The sequence below is a fragment of the Hemiscyllium ocellatum genome, chromosome 29 (assembly GCF_020745735.1).
Source record: "Hemiscyllium ocellatum isolate sHemOce1 chromosome 29, sHemOce1.pat.X.cur, whole genome shotgun sequence".
Taxonomy (NCBI): Eukaryota; Metazoa; Chordata; class Chondrichthyes; order Orectolobiformes; family Hemiscylliidae; genus Hemiscyllium; species Hemiscyllium ocellatum.
This window is the reverse complement of record NC_083429.1, coordinates 24,579,205-24,591,400: the sequence shown is the minus strand read 5'-3', so window position 1 is coordinate 24,591,400 and position 12,196 is coordinate 24,579,205. Positions and strand designations below refer to the sequence as shown.

Below are 12,196 nucleotides of genomic sequence, written 5' to 3'. Positions count from 1 at the left end.
GCTCAGCTTATGCTAAAGAAAGCAAAAGTAGAGGGAAAAATCTTCACCGTGAAAGACAGTTCTGAGATTATTCTTTCCTAGGTTGAGAAATGAAATTAAATAAAGTGGGAAGCAGCGTTTCATTGATAATGTGACTGGAAATAATAACCGAGAAATCCCCAGGCTAATGATCTGGGGAGCGTAGGTTCGAATCCCACTATGGCAGCTGGTGTAATTCAAATTCAATTAATAAATCTGGAATTAAAACATAGTCTTAGTAATGCTGACCTTGAAACCATTGTTGATTGTGATTCAAAACCCATCTGGTTAAGTAATGGGACTCTGAAGAAAATTTCAATATGCAATAAAGCACAGGCTGTGCAATTGAAGATCCTCCACAGGGCCTCAATGGCATCGGAGAGGTTAGCAAAGTTTAAGAAAGGATCTTCCCTGAAATGTCCTAAATGTAAAATCAGAACAGGGACCCTTACACATTGTTTTTGGTCCTGCTACAAGATTCGCGGGTACTGGGATGCCGTAGTGAATGAGCTGGAGAAGATCCTGGGAATTGAAGTTTGGGAGGATCCGGTATCCCTTCTTTTGGGACTACCGAATCTGTCCTCTTTGGGTGAGCACGAGAAGAGGTTATGTAACATTATTACACGGTGCGAGGAAGACTATGCTAATGAATTAGATATTAGAAAAACCTCCAGGTCTTGCAGGGTGGCGCAGACTTGTGATGGAGCATGTCCCCCAGAGAAATACCTGACAAGTATGGTGCACCATGGAAATAGAACAATTTTATGTGACATGGCTGCCCTTTCTAAATTACTTAGACATGGACCTATTGGCAGTACAGATTAGGGCCTTTATATAGTCATGAGGGCCATATATGGTGGTCCGGGGACCCTGGTGGGAGGAGGCCTAGAAAATGTGTGGATGGGAGCTTCAGTGGAGGTATGGCGAGTGGAGTAGAGTAGTGTAATGTAATTTAGTTTTATTGGATTGTAATTTAATACTATTTCATTTAATTTGAGTTTATTTTAAGTTAGGTTAAGTTAATATGAGATGATTGTATCTTGAAGAGTAGTAGGTAGTTTAATGTTAACATTACTGTAATATAATAATGTGATATTATTTCTACACTTCTGTATTTTGGTATTTTTATAACTTTTCATTTGATTTTGTAAAAGAGTAAATTTATATATAAAAAAGTAATGGGAATCTTAGGGAATGAAATCTGCCATCCCTACCCAACCAGGTCAATGTGTGAATCCAGATCCTTCACAGCATGATGAATTACCCTCTGTAATGTATGGCAAGACACTCAGGCCAATGACAATTAGATTGGACAACAAATGCTGGCTTTGCCCACATCTCATGAAAAAACAAATTTTAAAACATCCTCCAGAGCTAAGAATCATCTTGAATCACTTCCAGGAACATATAATGTGTACAGAAAGGACAATGTAAAATATATCTATCAAGTGTCTGTTTGCCTGCGCTATACAGAAAAAGGAGATTGTTCTGTTTTGTGGTTTAACAGATATGTTGCCAGAAAGATAGTGTTTAGTCAATACTACTTTTAGTCTTTAGATTCATTAGATTCTTAAAACAAGAAATTTTATTGGTCATACTTTCAGCTACTAACTGGAAGCTTAAATTTCTCTTTAAAAGTTCTGAGTCTCCATGGAGATTGTAAGTGTCCTCTCCCTCTAGGTTAGATTACTTACAGTGTGGAAACAGGCCCTTCGGCCCAACAAGCCCACCCATTCCCCTACATTTACCCCTTTACCTAACACTACGGGCAATTTAGCATGGCAATTCACCTGACCTGCACATCTTTGTGACTGTGGGAGGAAACCGGAGCACCCAGAGGAAACCCCCGCAGACACGGGGAGAATGTGCAAACTCCACACAGTCAGTCACCTGAGTCGGGAATTGAACCCTGGTCTCTAGCACTGTGAGGCAGCAGTGCTAACCACTGTGCCACCGCTCTGTCCTACCTCAGGTAGCAGATCTTTAAGCTGCCACATCCTGACTTCCAAAAACACTCCTTATCCTTTTCACTGGATTTAATATCTCAGAGGGTCATGAATCTGTGGAATTCTCTGCCTAACTAAGTGTTGAAAACAGGATCATTGAGCATTTTTAAGGCTGATTTCAATAGATTCTTGACTGATAAGAGAATTATGGAGTATACAAATAGGCAGGACAGTAGAAGTGAAGTCACATTCAGGTCAGCCAGGTTGTTTTCAAATGGTAGAATGGATTTGAGGGGCTGAATGGCGTAATTTATTCATATCTATATTTCATTAAAGAACTATTGCTTTGATAATCTTCAGTCATCTCTCTCTATCTCCCCGAGCAAATATAGCACCTGCGCTCACTTAACATGTCTTGCAGTAACTTTCAATGTTAAAGAAATAGTGTAAAATGGATAACTGACAACAGTCTTTAAGATTATAGAACAATACACTATAGTAGACATAGAACAGATGTTTCCATTGATATAGACACTTCCCATACCTCGTGACACAAAAGACAGACCAAGCATGTGCTTATATCTGATTCTACATTTAGATTCGACTGGAAAGTTTGCTAAGTTGCTTGAGGGGCACCACCCACATCAACCCACAAGCCAGGAGGCTCTACCAATCTTACAAGTCAGCACAGATATGTCGGAAGGTTTTACAAGATTGATCATCTTGATCAACCTGTCTGGCCACATTAAAAACACATTAACACCATGGTCATCAAATCCTGGAGTGGGCCTCAAATCCAAACCTGAAAAGTGTTGTGCTAGAAAAGCACATCAGATCAGGCAGCATCCAAGGAGCAAGAACATTGATGTTTCGGGCATAAGCCCTTCAATATTTAAGAACATTACAGCACCGAAGATGATTATTCGGTCCAATATACATCGGCAGCTATTTTGAATAAACTATCCACTCTCTTCTTACAGTCACACAGCCTGTTCTTTTCAGAAACATTTTCTAATTTCCATTTTAAAGAAATTAATTAATCTACTTTTACCACTCTGTCAGACATCACAAATCAGATCATAACATCTCCCTGTGTATGAGATAAATTATTTGTCTCTAGTACATTTGCTAATTAGAGTCATAGAGTCACAGAGATATACAACACAGAAACAGACTCTTTGGTCCAACCCGTCCATGCCGACCAGCTATCCCAAACTAATCCAGTCCCATCCAGCCCACATCCCTCCAAACCCTTCCTATTCATACACCCATCCAGATGCCTTTTAAATGTTGCAATTGTTTAAAATCTGATTGAAGGTTTGTAGCTCGGGTATCCGTTGTTGTGGTTCTGCTCGCCGAGCTGGAAGTTTTTGCTGCAAACGTTTCGTTCCCTGGCTAGGGAACATCATCAGTGCTGTTGGAGCCTCGTGTGAAGCGCTGCTTTGATGTTTCTTCCGGTATTTATATAGGTTTGTTCTTGCCGCTTCCGGGTGTCAGTTTCAGCTGCAGTGATTTGTATGTGGGGTCCAGGTCGATGTGTCTGTTGATGGGTGTTCTTGCCGTTTCCGGGTGTCAGTTTCAGCTGTAGTGGTTTGTATATGGTGTCCAGGTCAATATGTCTGTTGATGGAGTTTGGGGATGAATGCCATGCTTCTAGGAATTCTCTGGCTGTTCTCTGTCTGGCTTGTCCTATGATAGTGGTGTTTTCCCAGTCAAATTCATGTTGCTGGTTGTCTGAGTGTATGGCTACTAGAGATAGCTGGTCATGTCGTTTTGTGGCTAGCTGATGTTCATGGATGCGGATTGTTAGCTGTCTTCCTGTTTGTCCTTGCAGTCCTTGCATGGTATTTTGTAAACTACGTTAGTTTGGCTCATGCTGGGTATTGGGTCCTTTGCTCTAGTGAGTTGTTGTCTGAGCGTGGATGTTGGCTTGTGTGCTATTATGAGTCCTAAGGGTCGCAGTAGTCTGGCTGTCAGTTCTGAGACGCTCCTGACGACTGGGAAAACACCACTATCATAGGACAAGCCAGACAGAGAACAGCCAGAGAATTCCTAGAAGCATGGCATTCATCCCCAAACTCCATCAACAGACACATTGACCTGGACACCATATACAAACCACTACAGCTGAAACTGACACCCGGAAACGGCAAGAACATCCATCAACAGACACATCGACCTGGAACCCACATACAAATCACTGCAGCTGAAACTGACACCCGGAAGCGGCAAGAACAAACCAATATAAATACCGGAAGAAACATCAAAGCAGCGCTTCACACGAGGCTCCAACAGCACTGATGATGTTCCCTAGCCAGGGAACGAAACGTTTGCAGCAAAAACTTCCAGCTCGGTTGCAATTGTACTAGCCTCCACCACTCCCTCTGGCAGTTCATTCCATACACGTACCACTCTCTGCGTGAAAACGTTGCCCCTCAGGTCTCTTTTATATCTTTCCCCACTCACCCCAAACTATGCCCTCTAGTTCTGGACTCCCCCACCCCAGGGAAAATACTTTGGCTATTTATCCTATCCATGCCCCTCATGATTTTATAAACCTCTATAAGGCTACCCCTCAACCTCCAACGCTCCAGGGAAAACAGCCCTAGCCTGTTCAGCCTCTCCCTATAGCTCAAATCCTCCAACCCTGACAACATCTTTGTAAATCTTTTCTGACCCCTTTCAAGTTTCACAACATCCTTGCGATAGAAAGGAGACCAGAATTGCATGCAATATTCCAACAGTGGTCTAACCAATGTCCTGTACAGCTGCAACATGACCTCCCAACTCTTGTACTCAATACTCTGACCATTCCTCTCGTAATCAACATTCTGGTCAATGGAAATAGTTTTTGTTATTAAAACTCCCTTGTAGTTTTGAACAGCTCTGTGAAATTTTTTTTAACCTTTTCACCTTTAGAAAGAGTGACCCCAGCTATTCTGTTCTCCCCGCATCACGGCAAATTCTTCAGACCTGCCACTAGTCTAGGTGAAACTTCATGGCACCCACTCAAAAGATGTTCACATGCTTCCTAAACTGTGGAGACAAAAACAAGACCAGGATACAACATAAAACAAGGCCATTCAGCTCACTGTACTTGACGCATCTCTCAGAGCTATCCAATTTCATCCCAATTGCCTGCTATTGCCCAACAAGCTTAGAGTTCTTCGGTAACTCTATTTTGAAAATTGTTATTGAATCTGCTTCCAATCTTTCAGGCAGTGTTTCCCAGATCGCAACAACATGTTTTTGCACACATTGCTTCCTCATGTCATCATAGAATCCCTACACTGTGGAAATAGGCCATTCAGCCCAATAAGTCCACATCGGCCTTTGAAGAGTAACCCACCCTGATCCATCGCCAGACCCTTATTAGTATACATTTACTCCTGATTAATGCACCAAACCTCCGCATCCCTGAACACCATGGGCAATTTAATATGGCCAATGCACCTAACCTGGACTGTGGCAGGAAACCGGAGCACCCAGAGCAAACCCACGCAGACACGGGGAGAACGTGCAAATTCCACACAGAAAGTCAGTCACCAGAGGCTGGAATTGATCTTGGGTCCCTCACGCTGTGAGGCAGCAGTGCTAACCACTGAGCCACTGTACTGCCCTAACTCCATCATCTCCCATTATTTTGCTAATCACCTTAAATCATAGGATCCCTACAGTCTGGAAGCATACCATGTAGCCCATCAAGTCTACACCAACCCTCTGAAGAGCATCCCACCCAGACCCAATCCCCTGTCCTATCCCTGTAACCCTGCGTGTTCCATGGCTAATCCACCTAACCTGTGCATTCCTGGACACTATGGGCAATTTAGCATGGCCAATCCACCTAACCTGCACATTCATGGACACTATGGGCAATTTAGCATGGCCAATCCACCTAACCTGCACATCTTTGGGCTATGGGAGGAAACTAGAGCACCAGGAGGAAACCCATGCAGACACAGGGAGAACATGCAAACTCCACACAGTCGCCCAGGGTGGAATTAAACCCAGGTCCCTGGCGCTATGAGGCAGCAGTACTAACCACTGAGCCAACCGTGCCTATGTCCTGATGATCAGTTCCTCTTCGATAGCAGGAATATTCCTAATTTTGAATATTTCTATCAAATCCCATCTTACTCCACTAAGTAAACTAGTTGAGTTTCTTGCCGGGATCAGGCTGAAAGCCCCAGCAAGAGCGATGTTTGGGGTGGGGTGGGGTGGGGTGGGGGGGTGGGGGATGGTTGGTGGAGAAGAACACTTATGGCTGGAGTAATCAGGGCAGGGTGAGATGAAGGGGGCAATACTGGAGAATGGACAAATAGCATGGGGGAGGAGCAGTGAGCACAGGGAATCCCAAAAAAACGCTACAATGCTGCCAGGATCGCTAAGGGCACTGGTCTCACTGATGGGCCACTCAAGTGTACTAACTGGCCAATAAGTGCCTGACTCCTCCAACACCCTGGACATTGGCAGGGCAGGCATGACACGGTGGCACAGCCCTGGGAACCAAATTTATGACTTACTGACAGAAGGATTCTGTCTGACACCCGGCCATTTTCTTAAAAATTTCTTCCCATTTTGTCTATCTACCGATAATTAATATTTTACTACTTCAATACTAAATGTCCTCCCTTGGTAGAGTGAAGGCTTTCTGGTTGCTTATCTGGCATAAATAAGAATAAGATTTCTAGTGTCTACTTAAGTAAGGGTAAGATAAAAGCAAGGCTCCACATTCTCATGAGTTAAGATTTGTCAGAATCTCAAGTCCATGGTTTTGCACATCTGCACTGTGTGGGAGGGCTGCCCTCTCATTAGGTGGTGACTGAACCGGAGGGTCACATGTCTCAGGTGAGGGGAGAGGTAGAGAAGGAAAGGGGTCAGCAAGCTCAGTTGGGTAGAGGGCTGCTTTGTGATGCAGTGTGGGTTCAATTCCTGCACTAGCCGAGGTTACCATGAAGGATTCTCCTCCCTAACCTCTCCCATTGCTTGATGCATAGTGACCCTCAGATTAAACTCCCACCAATTCTCTCTCTCATGGGGGAGCAGCCCTACAGTCCTCCAGGAAATCCTAGGCACTTCTGGCACACGATTACTCGGTAACAGAAGGAAGTGTAGGCAGAGAGGAAATGAGTGATCAATAAAAAGAAGAGTACCAGGCAAGTAGTGAGGGTATTTCCTGAGCGCATCTCTCTCACTAAATGTTTTTTTTTGCCTTGGAGAAACATATGAAAAATGGTTATTGTGTGCAGGCCAGTCAGAGCGAAGGCCATGGCACTGTGGGTTGGAGGGGGAAGGGAAGAAAAAACATGGAAGGGTAAGAATTGTAGGGGGATTGTTAGCAAAGGGAGTAGGCAGATTCTCCTGCAGCTGTAGGCATAACTGCAGGATGGTGTGTTTCCTTCAGGGTCAAAAATTTGAGTGTATGGCCAGAGGGCATTCTGAAAGGGGGATGGTGAACAGCCAGAGATGGCGATCCATGTTGGGACCAAAAACATTGGACAAAAGACAAATGAGGTTCAGCAAACAGACATTAGAGAGTTCGGTAGGAAAGTGTAAAGCAGGACTTCAAAGGTGGTAATATTCAGATCACTCCTGGAGGCCTTGTGATGGTGAGTATAGGAATAGAAGTATAAAGCAGATGCATGCATGGAGGAAGGAATGGTGCAGGAAGGAAGAGTTTAGATTCCTGAGGCATTGGGACCATTTCTGGTAGAGTGAGAACTGCATATGTTGGACAGGTTACACCTGAACAGGAATGGGAACAGCTTCCTCCAGGAGGTTTGCTAATGTTGTCGGAATAGAATTAACCCCAGAGAGGCTGGGGATTGGGATCCTGATAAGCAGGTAAGAAAGGAGAGAATATGTGATGGAATTAAAAGGTAAAACGCTAGAAAATGAGTCTGGAAGATGGAAGAAATCTGGGTTAGGTTAGAAAGAAGTGAGGTTAGCAAGGTTAAATAGCATATATTTTAAATGAGGATCCTGAGGAATAAGGCAAAGGAGGTGGAGGAACAGAAAGGCATGTGGGAGTATGATATCATAATGATGACTAATAGATTAGATTAGACTACTTACAGTGTGGAAACAGGCCCTTCGGCCCAACAACCCGCAAAATGCAACCCACCCAGACCCATTCCCCTAATTTAGCATGGCCAATTCACCAACCTATGCATTTTTTGGATTGTGGGAGGAAACCCATACAGACATAGGTAGAATGTGCAAACTCCACACAGAGAGTCATCTGAGGTGGGAATTGAACCAAGGTCTCTAGTACTGTGAGACAGTAGTGCTAACCACTGTGCCACCGTGTCACCCAATACTTAGCTGAAAAATTGGCAACTCAATATCCCTGGTATTTGGATGAGATAGAGTGGGGAATAGAGAGGAAGGAGGGGTACAATATTGATCATGGAATCAACTATAACAGAGAGGAGGAACGCTATCTTGGAAGGATCACCAATGAGGCCAAATGGGTAGAATTTAAACCGGATGAGTTAAGATTGTTGAATGTATACTATAGGCTCCCAAACAGTCAAGGAGCAGTCCAGGAACAAAGACTAATCACTTTTTTCTCATAAAGACTGTCTTTTACCTTTCTATCATACCACACATGAGGAAGGAGCTGAGCTCCGAAAGCTAGCTATTTCAAATAAACCTGTTGGACTATAATTATAACTACAACCATTTGATTTTTGACATTATTCACCCCAGTTCAACTCGGGCATCTCCACATCTTAATAGTTTTCAGTGTACAAAGTAGGGAGAGGCCAAACATCTGAAATTGCATCAAGGAGAACGTTTTAACCAGTACAATGAAAGCCCAACAGGTTGGGAGGCAGTTCTCCACCTCATATTCAGAAAAGAGCTCAGCCAGTTTGAACGTGTATCAGTCAGACACCTTTTGGTGAGAGACTAGATTTAGGATGGTTACGGAAAATGAAAATATGAACTGGGAAGAAATGTTCTAAACTGGGAAAAGGAAAAAGAAAAGGCAAAAGGTCTTGCTGTCCCTGCACACTGTTTAAAATTGTGCCATTTATACCACTCAGTATAGCTCCAGGTTTATCAATTCAGAGATTGAACTGTTGACTGATGTCAATCTTTTAAATGGCTGTGCAAATTCAAAAAGAGGAACAATTGATTCAATTTTCTTTATGAAAGGGTCTTGTGGACCAGAAGACTTGGGATCTAATCCCAGCTAACCAGAAGTCCGGCACAACATGTCTCAATTGCTTGATTAACAATAATTAAAGATGCACTTCGCTGTGCTGGGCAAGGGGTACTGTATGAGCTATGTGGCTGTTTAGTCAATAAATTCTATCTAAAGGAAAAGATGTCTTAATTTCTTGAGATCCAGTTGAGGGATCTCAACTCACCATCGATAAAAAAAGCAAAGTGAACAAGCAGATCACTCACATGCCACGTAAAGTGATGCATTGTTGCTTACGACATATCCCAGGCGGTTACGTGCCACACATGTATATATACCCTCATCAGATTTCCCTTTGCGTCCCTGGTTTAACTGATAGAAGAAGAGGGAGCCATGTGGTAGAAGAGTGCGCTGGGACTGAGGGTCATCTTCGCTCGTCTCCACCCGTTCACCATTCCTGTACCACTCGATGACCGGTGGAGGCTTCCCCTCTGCCCGACAGTTCAAGGTAGCAGGCTCTCCCCTGCAGACAGCCAGGTCAGTCGGATGTTCAATTATCAGAGGGGGGGATTCATCCAGTCGGAGTCTGGAACCTAAGGAACAAATTCCCATTATTAGAATAATTGAAGTATAACCACCTCAAAATTGGATTAGTTCATTTATTGAGTCTTAAAATTGTTACCAGGTTTGGGAATGTAGTGGTTACCTGATCATTGGTAATATGAGGAAAACATGTTCAAATCCCTTTGCTGTCAGGCAGAGGATACAGAAGCTTAAACACATGAACCAACAGATTCAAGAACAGCTTCTTCCCCATTGTTATTAGACTTGTGAATAGACCTCTCATATTTTGAAAGCACTGCTGACCTATGCATCTTCTCTGCAGCCATAAGATTGTATTCCTCGCTCTGTTCCACTTCCCTAATGCACTATATATGGTGTGATCTGCCTGTACTGCATACAAAACAAAACTTTTCACTGGACCTAGGTACAATAACAAATCAAATCTGAAAGATTGAGAAATTAAGTTGAATTCAATTTACAGAAATACCAGTAAAATGGCTGTGAAACCACCAGGTAAACCCAATTTGCTTATTACTGCTCTTCAGAGAACAAAACTTCACTTATTATAATTCCCATGTTATTGGTCTTCAATCTATTTAAATATCTCAGATATTTATTGAACGGTGCAGATTACAACATGCAGTTCGAGGTAACTGTGTAGATATTGTTAACCAACCTGTTCAGATTCATTACGACATACTTCAGGTGGGACTTGAACCCGAATCTTGCATTCAGAGGTAGACGGACAATGTCACTGCACAGTAGGGGGTGCAGAGGAGATTCATCAAGATATTGCTTACAATGGAATATTTTAGCCTTCAAGAGAAATAAGATACGCTCAGGTTGTTTTCTTTGGGGCAAAGAAACTGTTTTGGGGGGGGGGGTTGGGTGCCTGATAGGGGTGTACAAGATTATGAGGGCTATGGAGAGAGTGGATAGGAAGTAGCTGTTCCCCTTAGTCGAAGAGTCAATAACAAGGAGGCAAAACTAAGGTGAAAGGTAGGAGGTTTTGAGGGGATTTGAGGGAAAGTATTATCACCCAGAGGGTGGTAAGGGTCTGGACTGCACGGCCTGGAAGGGTGATAGAAGTGGAAGACCTCACAACCTTTAAAAGTACTTGGAAGAGCACTCAAAATGTCATAATATCCAAGGCTGTGATCCCACTATGGGAAAGTTGGACTAGTGTAGGCAGTACTGGATTTATGGCAGTATGGACTTGAGGTATGATTCCATGCATCACAAGTGCCCGAGATAACTGTGTATGGAATCTGCGTCCAAAGTACTTCTGCTGGACGGCACATGGCAGCCAGTCATGTCGTTTCAACACAAATCTTGGGTCCATTTCTTAAAGCAAAATCACTCTTAAAGCAAAAAAAATCACACAACACCAGGTTATAGTCCAACAGGTTTAATTGGAAGCACACTAGCTTTCGGAGCGTTGCTTCTTCATCTGGTGGTAGTCAAGTGAAGGAGCGACGCTCTGAAAGTTACTGTGCTTCCATATAAACCTGTTGGACTATAACCTGGTGTTTTGTGATTTTTAACGTTGTACACCCCAGTCCAACACCGGCATCTCCAAATCATGACTCTTAAAGCAGCAAGGTAACAGATGTGACTTTAGTCGTACACCAACTGGGTTGGCTCTAAAGTGGTCATGGAAGCCTCTTAGGTTTGAGACAGGCAATAAGTAGCTTTCCAGCAAATGTTCCACTATTGATTTTTTTGAACAAAGATGTTGACTGGTGCTGGCATTCCATTTCCAGCCTCCAGAATCAGTCCAGTACCTCAGTGAAATGGATGTCCTCAATGACAATCCTTAGCTAACCAATTTCAAGGACATCACAGAAGAGTTCTGGACTGTAATCTCTAACCCAGGGACATTCCCCTCCCACAATAAACCATCACAATACCCATCCCGTCACCAGCAGTTTCTGCTGAAATCAGCCAACTCATCTCAAATCTTCCATTCTGTGTGGGCTTTGTGTCAAGTCTTCTCCTGGACAACCCCAAACAATTTTATCACTTCACCCCTTTCTGTGGGCATCAAAATATCTTTTGCATGACATTTTTGATGAATTAGTTTTCATTTAACTCCACCCCACTTGGCATTCAGCACCTTGTACCCATTCTACAAGGGGCTGCCTGAGATAAGAGCGAAAATTAGTTTTCTTTCGCACCTAAAGTATTTTCCTAACCAACGTGCTCAGTGATGCTGTCACACACCTACAGATGGTCTTAAAGCCAGGTCTCCTGTCTAAAAGTCAGAAGTCACACACACCAGGTTATAGTCCAACAGGTTTCCTCGAAATCTCAAGTTTTCAGAGCATTGCTCCATCATCAGGTCAAGTTGTGTCACTTGTGCCTTTGTCCACCCCAGTCCAACACTGGAACCTCCAAATCCTGTTTTAAGCACCACAAAAGCCCTTAGTTGTTTTGTACCTAAACTGTATTGCATCTTATTTGGAGTACCTGATATGGGAAGGGTTAATTTCCTCTATATTTAATCTACAAGGACCAC

General features: G+C 43.3%; 1 protein-coding gene across 2 annotated transcripts in view; it reads right to left on the bottom strand.

Annotated features, from left to right (window-relative positions):
• The window catches only part of robo4 (roundabout, axon guidance receptor, homolog 4 (Drosophila)), a 125,942-nt gene that overhangs the window by 98,706 nt on the left and 15,040 nt on the right, over positions 1-12,196 (bottom strand). For both annotated transcript variants that reach the window (XM_060846937.1, XM_060846938.1), the window contains exon 2: positions 9,381-9,707. In XM_060846937.1, coding sequence (XP_060702920.1) covers positions 9,381-9,707 — 327 coding nt within the window. The remainder of the gene's footprint in view (positions 1-9,380; positions 9,708-12,196) is intronic.